The following is a 19,704-nucleotide window of genomic DNA, read 5'->3' as shown; positions in this document are numbered from 1 at the left end:
GGCCACAGTGTTCCTGGCCCACTCATGGTCCAGTGCCCTTGTCAGAGGTGGGGTTGTGGTTTTTGTGACTGGAACCAAATCTTTGGAATCAACTTTGCTGAGATGATGTGAGTTTACAATTTTGTCCTTCCAGGCTGTCATCAAAGAGCAGCTCCAGGAGTCCCAAGGGCTCTGTGAATATGCTGTCTATGTTCAAGGTATGTCTGAAAATCTTTTTGCTAAAGCAGGTCACCCCTGCTTTGAGATACAGAGAACAATACAGGGGATAGGTGAGGGAAACATAGATTTGTTATGTCAAAATACATTTTTTCCCCTCTGCTTGATCCATTTAGTTTGGAAATTTGGGGTTTTCACATGAAATGCGTTCCTGTTCTCTCTGTATTTGTCATCAGTTCTTCTTTGGGCTATGGGTTCCTGGTCTTCAGTGTGTTGGTGTGTGTTTGATTCTGTTACAGTTACATGTTTTCTGTTTGTTACCCACCCCAGGTGATCATTGTCTCACTCACTGCTCTAAGGATGGTATTCCTCTCCCTGCCCTGCCCTCTGGCCCCTAAAAAATGTCTCCCAAAATGTGACATTGCAATTCCAAATGCCATGGTGGGGCGCAGTGGAGATTTGCTGGCAGGGACATATTGCAGCCTGGAGAGGCTGGGGAGGGGAGAAATCCAGATTGCATCTGTACAAGCAGCTGCCCAAGGTTTAAAGCTTAAAGCTTTTGTTCTGACCCCTGAATTTCTCCAGGCACACAGAGTCCTGCCCTCAGGCACAAAAGTGTGGGTGCTGCAGGAGGGGCAAGCACCAGAGGAGCATTGATGTGATAGATCTGTACTCCCCCTTCTTTCCCTGCTGTCTGAGGCACGTTTTTCCTGCTGAGAATGGATTCATTTGCCTGCTCTATGTTGTTTTACAGGTTTGATATTTCGCTTGGAGGGGAAAATTCAAGAATCTCTTGAACTTTTCCAGACATGTTCTATTCTGAACCCTCGAAGCGCTGACAACCTCAAGCAGGTGGCACGATCCCTGTGAGTGGTGTTTCATTTGTTGTTTCTCTTGGATGTGCCACCCAGGACCTTCCATGCTTTGTTTTTCTCTTAGGCTGCTTAATTCCAGACATGTTTCCTCCTTATCAACACTTGGCTTGCCTTCCAGAAGCGTGGGCTGTTCTTTAAGCAGAATCTCTGTTATCTGCCTGGCTGCTCTTGTGTTTTCTTTTTCTTTGGGCTTCAGGCAGAAAGGTGATACTGATTTCAAGGTCCAGAGCTACAGGTGCTGACCTGAGCTGGGCAAACTTGCCCTACAGACCCTTTTCTGTTGCTGCATGTTGTGTTAGGGCACCTGTCTCTTTCTTTGGAGACAAAAGCAGGCTGCAGAGCCTGGACATTCATTCCTTCCATCCCCACTAGTGTCAGGATGGATGACCTTGGTCCTGAGAGGGAGCAGTGCTGAGATTGTAAACCTCTCCTGCAGATCTCTGGAGATACAGCAAATAAGATAATTTCTCATTGGCAAAGGTGATAGTGTTGCACAGCAGGGTTTGAAAACAGGAAAGACATAAGAATTGCAATCCTTTTGCAGGTTTCTCCTGGGGAAGCATAAGGCAGCCATTGAAGTGTACAATGAAGCAGCAAAACTCGATGAGAAGGACTGGGTGAGTGTTCAGGGAGCTGCAGATCCTTGTAATAGCTGCAAACTTGACCCAAACCAAGGTGAGCTCACACTGCCTGTGGTCTGAGCCTGGTTTGGATCACAGGAGCCAAATCCCATGCCTTGGGGCAAATCCCTGGCTTGGGGCACAGAGAATTGAGCAATGTGTTGGAACTTTGCCAAGGATCACTTTTAACGTAACCACATCAGTGCTTTAAGGGAAATATGGGAAGAGTTTGGAAACTTTGGTTATTAAAACTTGCTTGAGTAATTGGGAAAGCTTTTCTAATGCAAAACATCATTGAAAATACAGGAGCAGTGATTAAATGAGCTCTTCTGTATAAAAGGACAAAAAGAGAGGAAGAGCATTGCAAAGGGAAAGGTCTGACAGTGGGTGAGGGAGAGGCCATGCCTTGCAGCCTTCTGCAGGTGCCTGTTTTGCCTGCAGAAGTGTTTCTAAAGTAGGCTTGCAATGTGTGAGCTCATTCCTTTGTTTGTCAGTACATCCAAAATTCAGGATACAAGAATAGCTTTGGTGTTATTCAAATTACCCTGTGCCAGACAACTCAGAAACCTTTTGTATCACAAGTCTTTTTTCCACCTGCACTTCCAGTGCTTGGCATGCCTGTAACCCTATTTACAGCCCAGCAGGCAGATGCCAGTGGGTATTTTGATTAGTTATTCCCCATTCCTGGCTCAGCACTGGAAGCAGAATCAGACTGTGCTCTTCCCTCATTCTACAATCCACAGCAACCTGGAGTCACTGATTCAGTTCTGCACAGCTGGAGAGGCTGCATGGAGGAAAACAGGTTGATGGGGAAGTAGGAGAGTTTCCAAAGGTCAAGGCTGTCTAAGCTGATGAATCAGTGAAATGCTCACTGAATAAAATAAGAAATTGGGAGAACCTTGATTTTCAGGGATGTGCTGGGGTTGGGAAAGTAACTTGTGTGTTAAACTGTGGGTGAGGAGTTAGGGGCAGGGATGCTCCCTACAGTGTCACCAGAGTGTTTAGAATCCCTAAGGGATCTTCTTACCCTGTGCAAAATTGTTTAGGATGCCAGAGGGATATCCAGTGCTCAAGTTGTGTTTTGGAAAATTAAGCACTTCCTCCAGTTCTGTCCAGCTGGGTTGGACACTGTGCATATCCTACTCATGTACAGCCAAACTGAGTCACACATGAGGGCAGCAAGTTTTAGAGGGTGACACCATGATGAAGAAACCAGTCTGTGCTCTTTGTTCTCTGAAAAGAAAATGTCTGATGTCTCAAAAGAGATTTGTCATTTCTGTGGTTTTTGTCTCAGTGGACTGTAATGTTTTGTGTACAACCCTACTTAAGCTCTGTAGGTGCCTGAAGTAACAGGAATTCATAGATTTACTTGCTCTAAAAAGCAAGAAAGATATGGGCAGTCACAGGGCTCTCCTGCTCTGGGTCAGTGTTGTCAGATTTTATTTCATACCTTGTGCTGATTTGGCTTTTATTCATGCAGGAGATCAGCCACAACCTGGGTGTGTGCTACATGTACCTGAAACACTTCAACAAGGTAATGTCAGTGGGAAGCAAGGAAGCATCCCAGAAATTTCACTGTCTTTGATAGCTTGAAATGGATCATTTGCAGCAAGGGGTATTGAGAAAGTTTTTTGCTTTGGTGTTTTGTTTTTGGGAGCAAAGGTTTGTGAGCTGTCTCTGCTTCCATTTGTGTTGAATTACTTTGAGTCAGCTGCAAGTCATTGAGGTTGTGTAAAGGGAGATCAGCCTGTGGCAGGGCCAGAGGCTTTTTCTGAAATCTAAGATTTTTCAGAGAACATTTCTGGTTTTAAAGGGAATGTTTGAGAAACCTCAAACTAGACAGAAAATGGGCTGTGCTCCAATAAGAGCTGCTTCTGTGTCTGAGCCCTTTAAAGGCAGACCCAGGAACATTACTGGCTTTGTAGGAGCAGCAATCCAGGTCCATCCTTGAAGCAAGAGAAAAGGGTGATGGTAAAACCCCAAACCATTTCCCCAGCTCAAACTGCTGCACCTCATGCAGAGAGTTCCTGAATGAAACCTCAGCTCCTTGGGTCTGGCAGGAATCAGAGGGAAGGAGTTATGGGGTTGTTTGCTGGAGGTGCAGCAGGTCCTTTTTTCCTCCATGGCAAGGTTTTGCTTCTGTGTCTGAAGCTCCTTTTGAGCTACACCTGGAGTTAGTACAGAAGTTTTGGAGGTTGAGATGCAGTTTTATTCCCAGGTCTGAGTGTGCCATTCCCATTTCCTCACTTAACCATCCCCTGGGTGCTGGTGGTGAGCACTGAGCTGTCTCTGATCCAGCTACTCTAAGGAAAAAAGCAGCATTTAGACCCTTTTTGTTCCAAATTTAGCCCAGCCCCTCCCTGTTGCTCTTGCTGGTGGGTGCTGTGGTCCTTGCAGCAAACCCCAGCTGTGCTCCTTGTTTTCAAGGCATCCCTGTGAAAAAACAGCCTCTGGAGTGTGGGTTCACACTTGGGATTTGTTGTCTGCACTAACACCTTCCAAACTGGGACCTGCTCACACCTCCACTGAGATTTTCACTTCCTCACTGCTGGAATCAACATTTTAAGGAAGAATAAGCTGCAAAGTATCAGTTCACCCAGCAAATCCAGAGCATCCCTCAAGCCACATAAACTCAAATCCAGGAGCAGGCCCATGTTTATCTTCTCCTTGGGAGGCAAATGCCTCTTGCTTGGCTTGAAGGTGTTGCCTTTTACTGCCCCTAAAAGCAGGTGGCTGCTGTGCAGAGCTTGTTCCAAGGATTAGCTGGGCTGGGGTTTGTGTTCTCCAGGTGCAGGGGATGTTTGTTGGCTGTTCTCCTTCCCTGGCTGTTGGGGATTACTCATGAGCTGTTGCTTTGCTGAAGGCTCTGTAATCATTTATTATTTTTTTCTTCTCTCTGGTTGTGTTTTTAGGCACGAGACCAGCTCAACAATGCCCTGGAGCTCAACAGACATGACCTGACCTACATGATGCTGGGCAAAATTCACCTCTTGGAGGGGGAGATGGATAAAGCCATTGAAGTATATAAGAAAGCTGTAGAGTAAGAAATATCCTTTTTTTCCATCTGCCCATTCCCATCCTATGCCAGGAGAAAATTGATTGGTGTCCCAGATCTGAATTGAGGCCATGATTAAAAAGCTAATGGTAATTACAGGGACTCTGAGCAAAGCTGGCACTTCCAAGCACTTCAGCTGTCTCTGCTCCTGCTGACAGTGTGGCAGGAAAGAAGGGAGCTGTTGGAAGAGCTGCCAGAAAAAATTGGAATAACAAATGGATGGAGATGCCTGGGAGCAAAGTGATCCAAAACTGACTTCATCCATGCCAAAAGTTTATCTCCCAAAACAATGTAACCCTGACTGTCCACCCAAAATCCCTGCCTGGGGGTCACTTGCTGCTTTCCCTCAGAGCAGTTTGAGGCTCAGGGAGATGTGCTGGTGCACAGGGAGTTTCTCCCACCCCATCACAGCTCCTCAGTGCCCACCTCTCCTTGTTTTAGGGCATTCCCAAGCATTGCCAGTGCTTTCCAAAGTAGCTTTGCCATGGAGGCCAGCACTAGAAAGAAAATCAGGAGTGTGTTGGGAGGCAGGGGGGTATCAATGCAGTGTTTCCTTACATGTCTGTCCTCACTGCTGCCTGAGTGTGGGTGGGGCTGGGCAGGCATTTGGACTAATCTAGAATGTTTATTACGTAAATAATCCTTGCTAAGCATCTTACCAGGTTTATATTCTTATCCTGGTGCTCCCCTGCCCTCCTTTCTTCTTTATTCCTGTTTATTCCTGTGGGTTTTTTTTTTTTTTTTCCTCATCTGCCTATGACATTTTTCTTGCTGTTTCCAGCTCCAGGATAGTCTGTTATTCCTTGTTTATATTCCACCAGGCACAGGTGGTATTGTTGTTGAAGTTTAGAGGTGCCAGTGTTGAATGTGCAGATGTTTTTTTAAGTGTTGGTAGCAGAGAATTAAAAACTGACCCCTGTTGGGGTGAATGAGACCACAAATTGTGTCTCTCTCTGCTTTGTCCTTTTTTGTTGTGGTTTCCATCCTATTTATTTGTAATCTTTTTATAAGGTGAATTAAAATTCTGATGAGAAGTGTGTAGAATCCATCAGGAATTCTGAGGATTGCCTGCCCTACATGGCCCAAGAGGCTTAGGATGGATGGATTTACAGGGTGGTTTATGAGAGACAATGGAAAATCTCATTTTGTATTTCCAGGTCACTGATTCAGACTCACTTTGAAGCTTAACAAAACCACATTATCTTATTATGTGTCCAGATGAATTTCACAGAGCCTTGTGCCTTCCCACCAATACCCAGAAGATATTTGGGGGATGTGATAGCTGAGGTGTGATGTTATTCAAAGGAAGTCCCCAGGATGGCAGTTCTAATATTTGTTTTTAAGAATAACAATTTAATTTCCTGGATTGATACAACAGTAATGTAGCATCAGAAATTCATGTTCTATTTTTACCCTGTTCTAGAAGGGCAGAAAAGCAAACTCAGCCCTTTGGCTTTTGTGTTCCAGGTTTTCTCCAGAAAACACAGACCTCCTCACAGCCCTGGGCCTACTGTACCTGCAGGTACTAAATGCTGTTACTGTTACAAAAACTTAATTCTGTTCAGTATAACCATGTTGGATTTTTTATAGAGTTAATTTCTATCCACCTTCCCATTGCTTGCACTTGCTTCTCTACAGACTGAATTTAACAGGACAGAACTTGCTTTTCTGTATCTTGTCTTTGCTGCTAAAAGCAAGCTGATTCCCTGGAGCAGAGCCAGAGCAGGAATTCTGTTTGGCAACAGCCCTAACTCTGTTATAAATCCTCCAAGTATAACAAAACATGACTAGTCATTACCTTGCTTCTGCAGCAGGAGTCTTGCAAGTTATCCTGAAAAAGCAGCCATGAATTTGTGAGTGTTAATGCACCATAAAGGAAAATCAGAATCAATTTAAATAACAAAGGTGTGCTTATCCTTGTGTCTGTGCAGTGGATGGGGAAGGGCTGGATTATTCCAGAAGCTGGCTTCCCAAAGGGTGAGCAAGCAAAGAAGAATAGGCAGTAGTGCCTGAAAGGAGGAACAGGCCCCCAAGCTGCTCTGAGGGTGCTCTGGAGCCAGGCTGGGAGAGCTGGGGGTGCTCACCGAGACAAGAGAAGGCTCAGGGAAAGCTCAGAGCCCCTGCCAGGGCCTGAAGGGGCCCCAGGAGAGCTGGAGAGGGACTGGGGACAAGGATGGAGGGACAGGACACAGGGAATGACTTCCCACTGCCAGAGGGCAGGGTTAGGTGGGATATTGGGAAGGAATTCCTGGCTGTGAGGGTGGGCAGGCCCTGGCACAGGGTGCCCAGAGCAGCTGTGGCTGCCCCTGGATCCCTGGCAGTGCCCAAGGTGAGGTTGGACAGGGCTTGGAGCAGCCTGGGATGGGGGAAGGTGTCCCTGCCCATGTCAGGGAATGAGATGAGCTTTAGGTGAATTCAGTTGAAACCACAGAATCACAGGATGGCTTGGAAGGGACCTTAGAGCTTATCTGGTTCCAATCCATAGGATTTATGTGATTCCAAGCTCTCCCATGCTCATACACGGCCACAGTGATGCCCACTAACACCTTCAGTCCATGAGAAGACAAGGGAAGGCAAGTGCCCTGAGCAGGAGAGCCCTGGGGAGTGAGGAATTTGTGGTGAGGGACTTGGGGATGTGCAGAGCAGCAGTTTGTAGCCTGTGTTCTGGGACAGAGAAAGGAGCAGAGACCTGTGAACCCAGAGCTCATTTGTGGTTGGGTCAGAACAGTGAATCCAGCCAAGTCAAATTCTTAGAATCCATGCTGTGAATTATCTAGCAGGAACATGTGTGTGTAATGGGAGCACTGTAAAACTCACTTTTCTGACTGAACCAGAAATTCTGGTGCCCACAAATCCTATATTCTCCTTCTTAACTCCCCTTATTCCTGAATTTCTGATGCTTATGTACTTCTTTTCCCAGACTGGGGAGTACCAGAAGGCTTTTGAACACCTTGGAAACGTGCTTACCTATGACCCAGGCAACTACAAGGTAGGGTGAGGAGTGGAAATGACCCAGCTGAACCCTGAGGGGACACCTCCTAAAGCTGATTCCACTGTCAGAGCTCTGCCATCTGCATCTGGGGCCTGGAGAGGCTGGGAAGGATCCTGCCCAGAGAGCTTTTTGTGAAATACATTTCTGGGATGTTTCCCTGGGCAGGGAGTTGGATGTGTGTGGAGTAGGGAAAGGGAAGGAGGCAGAATATGGGATATTAAATTGATCCCTTTGGTTTTTAATTTGAAGTTACACCAAAGCCAGGTGGAATTTACTTTGGAAGGAAGATCTTCTGGATTTTAAAAATCCCAGAAGAGCTGTGCCAGGTCCCTTGTGATGCAAGTGATGCTGCATTTTATTATTCTCCCATCTGCTGATACCCTGTGCTTCCAGCTGCTGTGTATATTTCCTTGGCTCTGGCCTGGAAAGCTGAGCTTGGTGTCTGGGTTCCATCCCTCATTGTGGAACTGCTTCTCTTTTTAGGGCTGTTGCTTAATTTCTCTCCTTTTTTTCCCTGTTGGTGATGCAGAGCATTGAAATGTGTGGTTGACAAACATGAGTTGTTGTGAAAACACCTTTACACTTATGAATTTTACTTGTCACTGTGAAATCTTAAAAAGGACTTAACTAGTGTGGTTTAAATATAGTGTGTTGTACTCACTTCCTTTTTTTTTTCCCCATGCATATTCCCATTAATTTGCAGTATCAGCCAGTCAATGTGAACTAGGAGAGCTTTGCTGCATGTCTTGCTTGAGTACATTTTACTCCCCACTTAATTTGCACTGTATTTCTATTTCTATCTGTGCTTGGTTGTAAAACAAAAATCTATTAGTGCATAGATCTTTTCAGAGCCTCAGACTCTAAGAAGTACTTCTGTCAGCCCAAAAAATACGCTAAACATTTGCAATGTCGTGTTGCAGTACTTATGGAATCACAGACTCACAGAATGGTTTGATTTGAAGGGGACCTTAAAGCCCATCCTGTTCCACCCCCTGCCATGGGCAGGTGCACCTTCCATTATTCCAGAGTGCTCCATCAGCATGGCCTGGACACTTCAGGGATGGGCCAGCCACAGCTCCTCTGGGCAAACTCATTTCTGAGATAGTTATGATTAAAACACTGCAGGGAGAAGCAGACTCAGGTTTGTTCCTCACCCTGTGTTCTGCTCGGTGGTGGGAGATTCCAGAATCCCCATCTGCTCCCACTGTTGATCTTGGCAGTCCTTAGAAGTGAAATGGTTGTTCCTGGGATGGCTTTAGTTTAATCATTTTGTCCTCTCATGTTCTTGCTGTGAGCAGATGGGGCTGGGAGTGGGTCACTGTTGTCTTGTCCCCAGGCCACCCTGGCTGCTGGCAGCATGATGCAGGCCCACGGGGATTTCGATGTTGCCCTCTCCAAGTACAAGGTGGTGGCCAGCAGTGTTCCTGAGAGCCCCCCACTCTGGAACAACATTGGCATGTGCTTCTTTGGCAAGAAGAAATACGTGGCAGTAAGTAGCCAGTTTCCATTTTTTCTCCCATCTGAATCCAATTTCATGCAAGCACAAGATTCCTGTCATGTGGTGTCAGGACCCAGGACATTCCTCTGGCTGCCCTGGGTGATTTGAGACCCTGGCAGGGGGCTCAGAGACCTTGGCACGGGGTCAAAAACACCTGTGCCTTTGATTTTAGTCCATGGAAACAATTACCAGCTTTGTGGGAAGATTTACAGACCACAAGAGTTTGAGTAGAATGACAGTGAATTTGTCACAGGGTGAAAAAGTAGAGTTTTGGGGATTTAGAATAGGGGTTCAGGAAGCAAGAGGGAGGAATCTGGGCGTGTCCTATCCTTCTCCTTCTTCTTGTCCTCCATCTTCTGCTGTGATGGTGACACTTTTGGATTGGTTTAGAGTAGAGACAGACTGTCTGACATAGCTGATGGGTATTGGGAAATTATTGTAAATAATGTACACGTCGTTCTTAGTATAAAAAATTAACACCACCTCAAGAGCAGGCACTGTGCCACAACCAGACCTGCTGGACAGAGATCTCAGCAGATTCTTTCCTTCTCAGAGAAAGAATGTAACAGATAAGAGAAAATAAACAACCTTGAAAAGCAGAACCGGAATCTCGACTTCTTCTTCGGGCATGGGGCTGGGAAAAAAAACTTTCTAATACCTTGGGGGTCATTTCAGCCACAGAAACCCGAGAATATGGGGGCTGTACTAGCACATTTATCCCTTTTTTCCCAAGGCTATCAGCTGCCTAAAGAGGGCAAACTACCTGGCTCCCTTTGACTGGAAGATCCTGTACAACCTGGGCTTGGTGCACCTCACAATGCAGCAGTATGCCTCAGCCTTCCACTTCCTCAGTGCTGCCATCAACTTCCAGCCCAAGATGGCAGAGCTCTACATGCTCCTGGCAGGTATGGGATGCTCTGTGTGCATCCCTCTTGGGAACACCACAGCACAGACAGGAGGTGTGGGGTGAAGTAAAGAAACATGCCATAAAGGCTTTACTAAGGAGCTGATGCCCAGTCTCTTCTCTGTGGGGAAATAGAAGGGAAAACTGCAGTCAGATCCAGATTAAAGATTGGAAAAGACTTGATACATGTGAGACTGGGGTTGGTTTGCCTGAGGAGGGGTATGGGTTTCCAGCACTGGATATTTTTGGGATGAAATGAGATAAACATGTCAGAAGTGACATTGTATGTTTAGATGGGATATTGGGGAGAAATCCTTCCCTGGCACAGGTTGCCCAGAGCAGCTGTGTCTGCCCCTGGATCCCTGGAAGTGTCCAAGGCCAGGCTGGGCAGGACTTGAAACAACCTGGGATAGTGAAAGGTGTCCCTGTCCATAGCATGGTTGAGACTGGATGAGCTTTAAGATGATTTCCAACCCAGGCCATTCATCCACTAATGCTGGCAGCAGTCCAGACAACCCTGCTGACACCTATTTTATGACATTCACAGTTGTCCTAAAAACCAGCTGCTTGTGAAACATCTCCTTCTGTGTGTATGTTTTGTTTGCTGCAGTTGCTCTGACCAACCTTGAAGACATCGAGAATGCCAAATGTTCCTATGAGCAAGCTGTGGCCTTGGACAAGTAAGTTTTTGTCAGAGCTGTCCCTGGTTTGGGCTTGCTTTGCCTCCCTGCACCTCATTTCCTTTGCCTCTCACTGTACCCCAACCCTAAATGGTTTGTAGTAGGGAAATACCTTTGTTTCTTGTAGCTGTGACAGTGTTAATTTTTTTTTTTCTTTAAATTCAAGTCAGCTCTGAAAAATGAGAGGATTTTATTCAGAGCAACCCAGAGCTGTTTTTTGTTTTGCTATTTGGGTAGTGAGTCAGTGGTGATGACTTTGGATGCCAGTCCTCCTTTTGGTGAATATTTATACACAGTGGAGCAGATTGAATAAAAGAAAACATATTTTTTAACCCAAAGTTTGAGCACAGTGAGATCTCTGGGGTAAAGCCTGTTCTGAATTGGGCAGAGGGAAGATTTTAGCTGGGATAATGTGCAAGAAGTTTGTATAAAGCAAGTAAAAGGGCAGCTCCTTCATTAAGAACATCTGTGTTTGCAGTCTAAGTCTTAAAATCAGAGCGCTTGATATGTCATCATTTCAGGCACAAAATCAAAATTACCTCATATTTATTAATAGTTTGTTTCTCTCCCCAGTTTACTGTGAATATTTGCACACTTAGACCTACCAGCACTCCAGAGTCTGCCTGCAGGTGACAGAGCAGTGCCAAAAGCACTTTTATCTGCATGGGCCACACAAGGTGGTGGTAGATGGGACACCAGGGAGAAATTCTTCCCTGTGGGGGTGGGCAGGCCCTGGCACAGGGTGCCCAGAGCAGCTGTGGCTGCCCCTGGATCCCTGGCAGTGCCCAAGGCCAGGCTGGACAGGGCTTGGAGCACCCTGGGATAGTGGAAAGTGTCCCTGCCCATGGCACTGGATGGGCTTTAAGGTCTTTTCCCACCCAAACCATTCCATGATTCTATTCCTAATCAGCTTTCCTTTCTAGCAAGGCAGGACAGGACCTTAAAGGCAGCTCAGACTCCTTAGTCAGGACCTTGTGTGCTTTGCTCAAAGAGAAGGAGCAGTAAATGGGCTCTACAGCTTTGCCCAAGTGTTTGGCACTTGGGTGATGCAACCAGGAAAAGAAACCCTCATCAAAGCAAAAATGAATTCCCACTGCCAGGGCCTGCTGGGGGGAACATCCACACTGTGAGGCTGAATCTGTGTCCCCACAAATTTCCCTTGCTGGTGTGTTCTGCACTCTCTTGGATGAAGGTGGTTGGTTTCCATCACAAGGAATGCTTTTGTAGTGGTCTAGGTGCCCTTCTGGGGGCTGGAATGGAAATAACTTGGAAAACTCTTTAGAAAAATGTGTTCCACTCCTGGTTCTGGCTTGTAACTGTCCTTTCTGTGGGTATTCAGCTATTGATTTTTCTCTGACTGTCATATTGCTTCTCAGCTCTTGAAGGTGGTGAAATAGCTCCATCAGGTTCAATTAATTTTAAAACTGGCTGTTCCCAGCACTGTCTGATCTCATCAGTGTTTTGGCAAAGACAGGGAGGAGGGCTTATTCTGTGGTGGGCTCAGCATTCCAGTTTCCTGGTTAAAGGAGAAGCCATGGTTAGAAATGCAGTGAGATTTCTTCCAAGAGTTGCCTTCCTTCCACTGGGATGGAGAGTCACCAGGACTGGAGAGTCAGGGGCTACAGGTTGCACTTCATTTATTGCCCAGGGCCAGCAGGATCCTTCCCTTCTGCATTGCTCCAGAGGAGCAATGGGGACAGAAAAGTGAAGCAGCAAACATGCATTCACAAAACTCACTGCCAATACTGGTAGTATTTCAAAGTGCACCTCTACAAGGCAATGCCCACTGATTGACAACAGCTTTTAATGAGCAGACATCCTGTCTGGTCAAGCAGGAGCTCTAGTGAATAAAAAGAGACTGTTAGTCCATTAACACCAGCAAAAATTAAAGGCAAAATAGAATTAAAATATATTTAAACCAAGGATATTCTTTATAAAACTTTTACTGAGTATGATTGATTTATTTATTTATTTTTGCCTCTGCCTTGGCCGTGGATGATTCCAGTTATCCCAGCCATGCTCCAGGAGAGGGCACCAGTCCCTCACTTACATTTCTTGTCAACCCATGGAGCATCAGAGCATCCCTGCCTGGCCTGGGTGCAGGGATGCTCCTGTGGCGTTCACACAGGGAGCTGTGAGCAGGCAGAGCTCCTCCACCCACCCTGGCTGTTGAGTTTGTGAGGTCCCCAGGACAAGGTGAGACATGAGCAATCTGACTCCATGCTCTCAGAAGGCTGATTTATTATTTTATGATATGATATGATATTAAAGAATGCTATACTAAAGGCAGAGAGAGGATACAGACAGAAGGTTTAACAAGAATGGTAATGAAAAACTCATGGCTGACTCCTCAGTCTGACACAGCTGGCTGTGATTGGTCATTAAATTAAAACAATTCACATGGAACCAATCAAACATGCACCTGTTGGTAAACAACCTCCAGACCACATTCCAAAGCAGCAAAACAGGGAGAAGCAATCAGATAATTATTGTTTTCATTTTTCTCTGAGGCTTCTCAGCTTCCCAGGAGAAGAAATCCTGGTGAAGGGATTTTTCGGAAAGCATGACAGTGACACGTGGCTCTCCTGGCCAGCCCAGATGGAGAGGGTTAAGGTATCCCAGTGAAGGAGATGGATTTTTTGGGAAATGAGAGTGTATGAGCAGTTCTGCCTTGTGAAATCTTCAATCACTGGTGGGGCTGGGAGACCAGAGAGTCCCAGGATTGCCCCCAGGTGCACAGAGCTGGCTGTTGCAGAGAGGGGGGCAGTGATTGGGGGGTTCTCACACCCGGGGCCTTTGCAGAACCCAGCACTGGGTCTGTCATCAGGCAAGAGGATTCAGCCGTGCTCCCAAAGGACTTTGCCAGACAATGAGGTGTGTCCAGCTTTGCTCAGGCACACCTTTGCATTATGGCAGGCAGGAAATGTGATGCATCCTATGTGTCTGCTGCAGGTGCAACCCCCTCATCAACCTGAACTACGCTGTCCTGCTCTACAACCAGGGCGACAAGGAGGGGGCCCTGAGCCAGTACCAGGAGATGGAGAGGAAGGTCACCGTGGCCAGGGAGAGCAGCACGCCCGAATTCGACCCTGAGGTTTGTGCCTGAGCTCAGGAGCCACCCCAGGGCTGGCAGCAAATGAGGAGGAGGTTTGACTTGGAGTCCAGTTATTAGAAAGAAATTGTGCTTGTGAGATTTTCCAAGCGGAGCGAGCGCCTGCTGAGAGCTGCTCGCTTCCTTTCTGCCCTTTGAAGCCAAGTTCTTCAATCAATACACAGCAAGACAAGATTCCCTCTTAATTAAGGGACTGAATTAGTGGAGATGTTTCCCCCAAGCACCAAACTGTAGCCAGCTCTGCACAGATCTTTTCTTGGAGTTTTATTTTTGATGGTGTTGGTGACTTTATTGTTACCTGAAGTGTCCCTGCTTACAGTGCTCTTCTCTTTTTGCTTCTCGAGAAGATGGTGGAGATGGCCCAGAAGATGGGAGCTGCCCTGCAGGTTGGGGAGAGCCTGGTCTGGACTAAGCCTTCTAAAGAGTCCAAATCCAAGCAGAAAGCTGCTGTGTCAGGGAAATCCAGCTCTCAGCAGCCTTTGGGCTCCAACCAGGCCCTGGGTCAAGCCATGTCCTCTGCTGCAGGATATGGGAAAACCATGAAGCTCCCCCCAGGTATGTCTCCTCTGCTGTTCTTTCAAATATAGATGTGGGAGAGAAGAAATCTCTCTTCCCTTTGCAAGAGTTACAGCACCTGTGTGGGAAGGGATTGACTTGCTCACACAGCACAGCAGTAAGGGCAGTGTTTGGTAATAACTTCCCCAGATTTCTGAGTTCAGGAACATGCTCTGTGTAGTGTATTTCACCCTCCTACTTTTGTGGGGATGTGGGAGGCTGGGAAAGTTTCCCTTCCTGTCTGAACCACAATGGGCAATTAGCATGAGATTGTGATCTTGCTCTGGAAAGGAAGCAGTGTCAGCAACCAGACCTCCTGCAAGAGCCCAGGAGCTGCCATGCACAGACAGGCTGCTGCAGAGAAGGGAAAAGATGGACAATTTTCCAAAGTACTTCCATCATTTCTCTGACAGCAATAACTGCAGCTGAATTGCTCCAAAGCCACCCATCCATGCAGGAGTTGCTGGATTTAGTGGGACTGAGGGTTCTCAGGAGGTGGTGTGAGCCTTTGGAGGCTCAGCCCATCACTGCATGTGCTGGGGCTGGGTAGGAGCATCTCCTGGGCCATTCCAAGGCTGACCTCCTCTCACCCCTCAGCTTCCAAGGAGGAATGCACTGGAGATGTTGCTCATCGTGGTGATTTTCTGTCACTCTCAGTCTTGTTGCCTGTGGACTGAACCAGGAGAGTGGTTGTGTAATCCAGGCCTCTTTCTTTGGCATCCCCAAGGACCTGTCCCATTTCTCACACATGAAATAAACTTTCCATGCAGGGAAGACTTGGCCAGAAAATCTGAAAAATAAAACACAGCAAGGGTTTAGGGCATACCTGAAGGACTTCATTATCCAGATCAGAGAAGGGAGCTGGTTCATAACATCAGCTGGCACCTTAAATATAAGTGTAGAAACAACTTGTGTCCTGTTGTGATTTAATTCTGTAAATAGTTACTTCAGCTGCCTGGAAACCCTCCCCATATTTGATAAAGCTGTGAAGTGAAAACAACACTTTGGTTGGGGCTCCAGCTTGAGCATAAACCAGCCCCAGTGGAACTGGAAATGGCATTTCCCTCTGAGGGTGGGCAGGCCCTGGCACAGGGTGCCCAGAGCAGCTGTGGCTGCCCCTGCATCCCTGGCAGTGTCCAAGGCCAGGCTGGACAGAGCTTGAAGCAGCCTGGGACAGTGGAAGGTGTCCTTGCCCATGGCAGGGGGTGGAATGGGATGAGCTCTAAGGTCCTGTTCAACCCAAACCATTCTGAGATTCGTGATTCTAGATGTTTTCCCTTCCAGAGCATGAGTTAATTCCTACATTTGTACTGAATTCTGACAGCTGAGAGACTCTACCTGAGCTTCCTTTCAGCAGGACTTCAGGCACTGTAAGGCCTGGATAACTCAGTGACAATAAACCAATGTTAGGCAGAAGGAATCTGAATTAAAAGCTGTGATTGTTTTGCACCTCTGCTGCTGGGAAGGACATAAAGAGCAGACAACACACACACAGGCACAGAGTAACTTTAACTGTGTTCTCTCCCCAGGTGCTGCAACACCAGCTCTGCCAAAAAAGCCTCCCTCCCTGCCTCTGGAACCAGAACAGGAGCAGGACTCAGAAACGAGCCCTGAGGAGAACTCAGCTCCCACAGGGGACGAGGAGCAGGGGAAGGAGAAGCCCCAGAGCCAGGAGGCAGCAGAGTAGGGCAGCTCTGGGCAGCACAGGTAGTGCAGGAGCCTCTCCAGGGCTGCCTGGGACTGGGGAAAGGGATCTGCCCCACCCTGCCCCATGGTAGCTTCTCCCCAGTGTCAGTCAGTCTGGATGGAGCTGTTTTCTATCAGTGAATTTATCTTGTTCCAAGGAGTCACTGCAGTGACCAGAGGTTTCTGTGTAGTTATTCTTAGTGCAGTCACAACTCACTACACAGCTGGAGGGTCCAGAAGGACCTTTAGCAAAGCCAGCAGTAGTGATTTAGGATCCTGGATGGTGAGGAGAATCAAACCCTTCCAGTGGCTGAACTGGGGAGCAGCTGAGTTTGCATAAAGAACCAGTAAACTGAAGCTTCAGGGCTCTGTGTTTGCTGGTGAAGCTCCCCAGCTGTTTGACAATTTATTTCCTGCTTTTAGTTCTGCACTGTTGGACTCTATCCCTCCATAATTACCAGCCCAGGAGAGGAAGGTTAGTCATGGAAACATCTTGGAGGCAGCAGTGTACAGGCAGCATGAGCAGGGCTCTGGGTACATCCCAGCCTTCAGCTGTGCTTTGTGGTTTGTTGCTCTTATCCAAAAGGCATTAATGCATCTTCAGAGCCCAGCCAGGAGCTGCAGTGCTCTCCTGCTCCCTGGGGAACACTGAAATTCAGAGTAGGACCCCTCACTTTCCCCTGGGTTTTGGTAGCCCAAACTGACTGCTTATCTTAAATGTGGCTTTTTTTTTTTCCTCTCAGGTGTCTTTTCTGCTGGGTTTTGTGTCAGTTCAGCCCCAGGGAAGGATTCCCTCCTGCCAGGAGTTAAACAGAATTTTTTTGCAGAGCACTGGCAATTTGAAACAAACCAGACAAGGAACAGGGTCAGTCAGGTACAGTGCAGAGATTTTTATTCACATTTAACTTCTTACACTGAAAGTCCCTGCAGCCTAACAGAGTGCCTGGAAAGAAGAGGTGAGGATTGAACAGCAGGGGTGGGCAGGGGCTGTGAATTCTTCACTTCAGCCCCAAAACTTGAATTCAAGGCAGATTTTTGTCCTATGATGCTTTAATGGGATAAGTGTCACACAGGGAGCACATACTGCACTTGGAGGTATTGTGGAGGGATTTATTTTAAATACATATTTTGTGAAAAGCTTATGCAACAGTGAACCAATTCTTCTATGAAATGAAGCAGTAACACCTTCTTTCTTCCTGGGAGCTTCATGTAAAGGGAGCATTTTTAAATATGTAATTCCAGTTGGATAATAAATAGAGCTGCAATTCCTGTCCTGTCCCCTTTCCTCCCCTGGGCATGGTGATGGTGGCATTTGCATGCAGTGAATTCCTGGGATCATTCTGGAGAGCATTTTTGTGCTAATGGTAATGAGGCTGGACTGCCCTTTCAGCTGAAATTAAGCAAGGGACTCTTCAGCAGGACTGCACTGAGGCATTTAGGGATTTTGGAAATCACACCTTATGTTCCAAAACCTGTTTCTGGCATCAGGCATAATTCTAATCCCCTCTTTTCCCCCCCTTAACTGAAAAGAATCATGAGCTTAATTTCGAGGGAAGCAGAAACCATCTGCTTTAGGACTTTTCTTCCCCTTTTTAGGGAAAGGTCTGTGATGAACAGGGTAAAACAGAGCTCACAAGGTACTTTGCATCTTGGCTTCTGCACAGGAAACAAAACAAAAGTCATTCAGACATCAATGCCTGGGTGGCAAGACATTTTTCCAGCCAAGAGTAATGATCTGTCTATCCAGCAACATGTGTTCAACCCAAAAAATGTGGTGTTGAGGTCCCTGAGACAACTGGATGCTGATTTATGGTACAGGCAGTATTAGTGGCTACATGCTGTGCTCCTGTACTTGTTTGCTTATGACTGAGCAAGGTGGATGTGGGGGCCTTAAAGCTGTTCAGAATTTAGATTGCCCAGTTGGGGAGTGGGTTTCACTTGGCAGAGCCTCTTCTGCAGAGACAGACAAGCCTCAGTGCTGAATGGGGGAAAGCTGTACTAAAATAATAAGCTCCACACATAAATGCATTCAAAAAGAGCCCATGTTATAACAAGTACTCCATCTGCCAAGACTTTTCTAGAAGAGAAAACCCAGTTCTGCTACAAGGAAAGCTTTACCACTCCCTCAAACTGCACTGCTCCAAAAAATATATGTTTTTAATGGAAGACACAGGTGAGATTTGAACCCAGTTTTACCCAGCCTGCACCGAGGGGCAGCTTTCCTGAGAAATTCATGGGGGAGGTTTTTTTTTTCCATTGCCTCCCCTTGCATTTTAATGGGATAATTTCTGCCATCATTTGTGTTCATCAGCTGCTGTAAGATCTGCTGAGCACAGGCTGATCCCAGGCTGTTGGGAACACAGCTCCTGGCACAGGAGGCAATGGCCATGTGCTCTTTGCAACCTGCACCTTTCCTTTCCTGAGGGAACATCCTTCCACCAGAGTCTGGATCAGTGACTCCCTGAGAATTCTGCCTGGATCCAGCTGAGATACCACACAAGGAACTGCTCCAAAGTGAAAGAGGAGAACTTCATCCCACATCTCCAGGAGGTAGAACCAACATTCCTGGCTCTGAAATCCAAGTTTACTGCCAAGGTTACACAGACCCAGTATTTTCCTCTGCTTTTCTCCTGTTCTCCCCAACACTCTGAGGTTCCTTAGCCCAGGAATAGCAAGGCAGCAATTGTGTGACACAAGTCTCTCTGGAACAGATTGCACAGAGACAATACTGGCACAGAGACACTTCAGCTGTTCACTCACTCACAACCCTCAGCTTTCACCTAAGCTGCAAGCTCCAAAAGAACCCCCAACCAACATTTCAGGATAACTGGAAATTGAGTTCTGTTGCACCATTTCACAGAACTGTCCCATTATGTAACTCTTTGCTCAGGACATGGCTGGAAGAGTCACCCTGTGGCACACAAACCCTGATAATTCAGTGTATCATTACAGAATAAATAGTGAAAAAAGAACCCAAGCACAACTGCTGATGGTTTCCATTGGGTTTTGGAATGGATTTAGTGCTCTGCTGCTCTCCAGGCTTTGGATTTCAATGACTAATGAGTTGAGCTGAGCTCTAAAACATCCAGCACAAAGCAGTTAATGGGGTCTTTGCTAAAGGCTGAGGAAGAACATTTCAGCACCAGTTCTGTAAATGAACTTGGGAAAGGAGGTCAGACTTGAGTGGATCTCACACATCCCAACAGGAGACAACCAGGAAACAAAAGAAAATCAAGTAATTCTTAGTAATGCTGAGAAACTCTCCTGGAGAAGAACAGAGGTAAAGAGCCTTTAAACTGGCAAGAATTGGATTGGGGATTGGCTCTTCCATGGCACAGCACCAAGGGCACAGTGGAGAAGGAATGTGTCCTCTGAGACTGTGCCAGGCCCCTGTGATTCACACCTCCCAAATAATCCAGCACTTGACCCTCAGTAAGTGCCATACACAGAAAACATGGGAAGAATGCTAATTTTGGATCATGGATAAGGCAAAATAAACCCAAGCCAAGGTGGCTGCAGGAACACACAAGTGAAAATACCAAAGTGCACAGGTTTTACCATGGAGAGCTGT

At 46.8% G+C, this 19,704-nt stretch overlaps 1 protein-coding gene across 3 annotated transcripts in view; it reads left to right on the top strand.

Annotated features, from left to right (window-relative positions):
• Window positions 1-17,633, top strand: part of BBS4 (Bardet-Biedl syndrome 4) — a gene marked incomplete at its 5' end in the record, with an annotated part of 35,179 nt that extends 17,546 nt beyond the window's left edge. For 2 of the 3 annotated variants that reach the window (XM_084213877.1, XM_084213875.1), the window contains 13 exons: window positions 134-197; window positions 911-1,022; window positions 1,576-1,648; window positions 3,132-3,185; window positions 4,564-4,691; window positions 6,174-6,228; window positions 7,627-7,695; window positions 9,035-9,187; window positions 9,930-10,101; window positions 10,711-10,780; window positions 13,733-13,874; window positions 14,240-14,447; window positions 15,977-17,633. In XM_084213877.1, the coding sequence (XP_084070003.1) occupies window positions 134-197; window positions 911-1,022; window positions 1,576-1,648; window positions 3,132-3,185; window positions 4,564-4,691; window positions 6,174-6,228; window positions 7,627-7,695; window positions 9,035-9,187; window positions 9,930-10,101; window positions 10,711-10,780; window positions 13,733-13,874; window positions 14,240-14,447; window positions 15,977-16,134 (1,458 nt within the window). In that variant the 3' untranslated portion in view covers window positions 16,135-17,633. The remainder of the gene's footprint in view (window positions 1-133; window positions 198-910; window positions 1,023-1,575; window positions 1,649-3,131; window positions 3,186-4,563; window positions 4,692-6,173; window positions 6,229-7,626; window positions 7,696-9,034; window positions 9,188-9,929; window positions 10,102-10,710; window positions 10,781-13,732; window positions 13,875-14,239; window positions 14,448-15,976) is intronic. The other variant, XM_084213876.1, reaches the window with a different exon arrangement.
• Window positions 17,634-19,704: the final 2,071 nt, after the last annotated feature.

Source organism: Fringilla coelebs, assembly GCF_963513975.1.
Source record: "Fringilla coelebs genome assembly, chromosome: 12".
Classification (NCBI taxonomy): Eukaryota; Metazoa; Chordata; class Aves; order Passeriformes; family Fringillidae; genus Fringilla; species Fringilla coelebs.
This window is presented reverse-complemented; position numbering and strand designations above follow the sequence as displayed.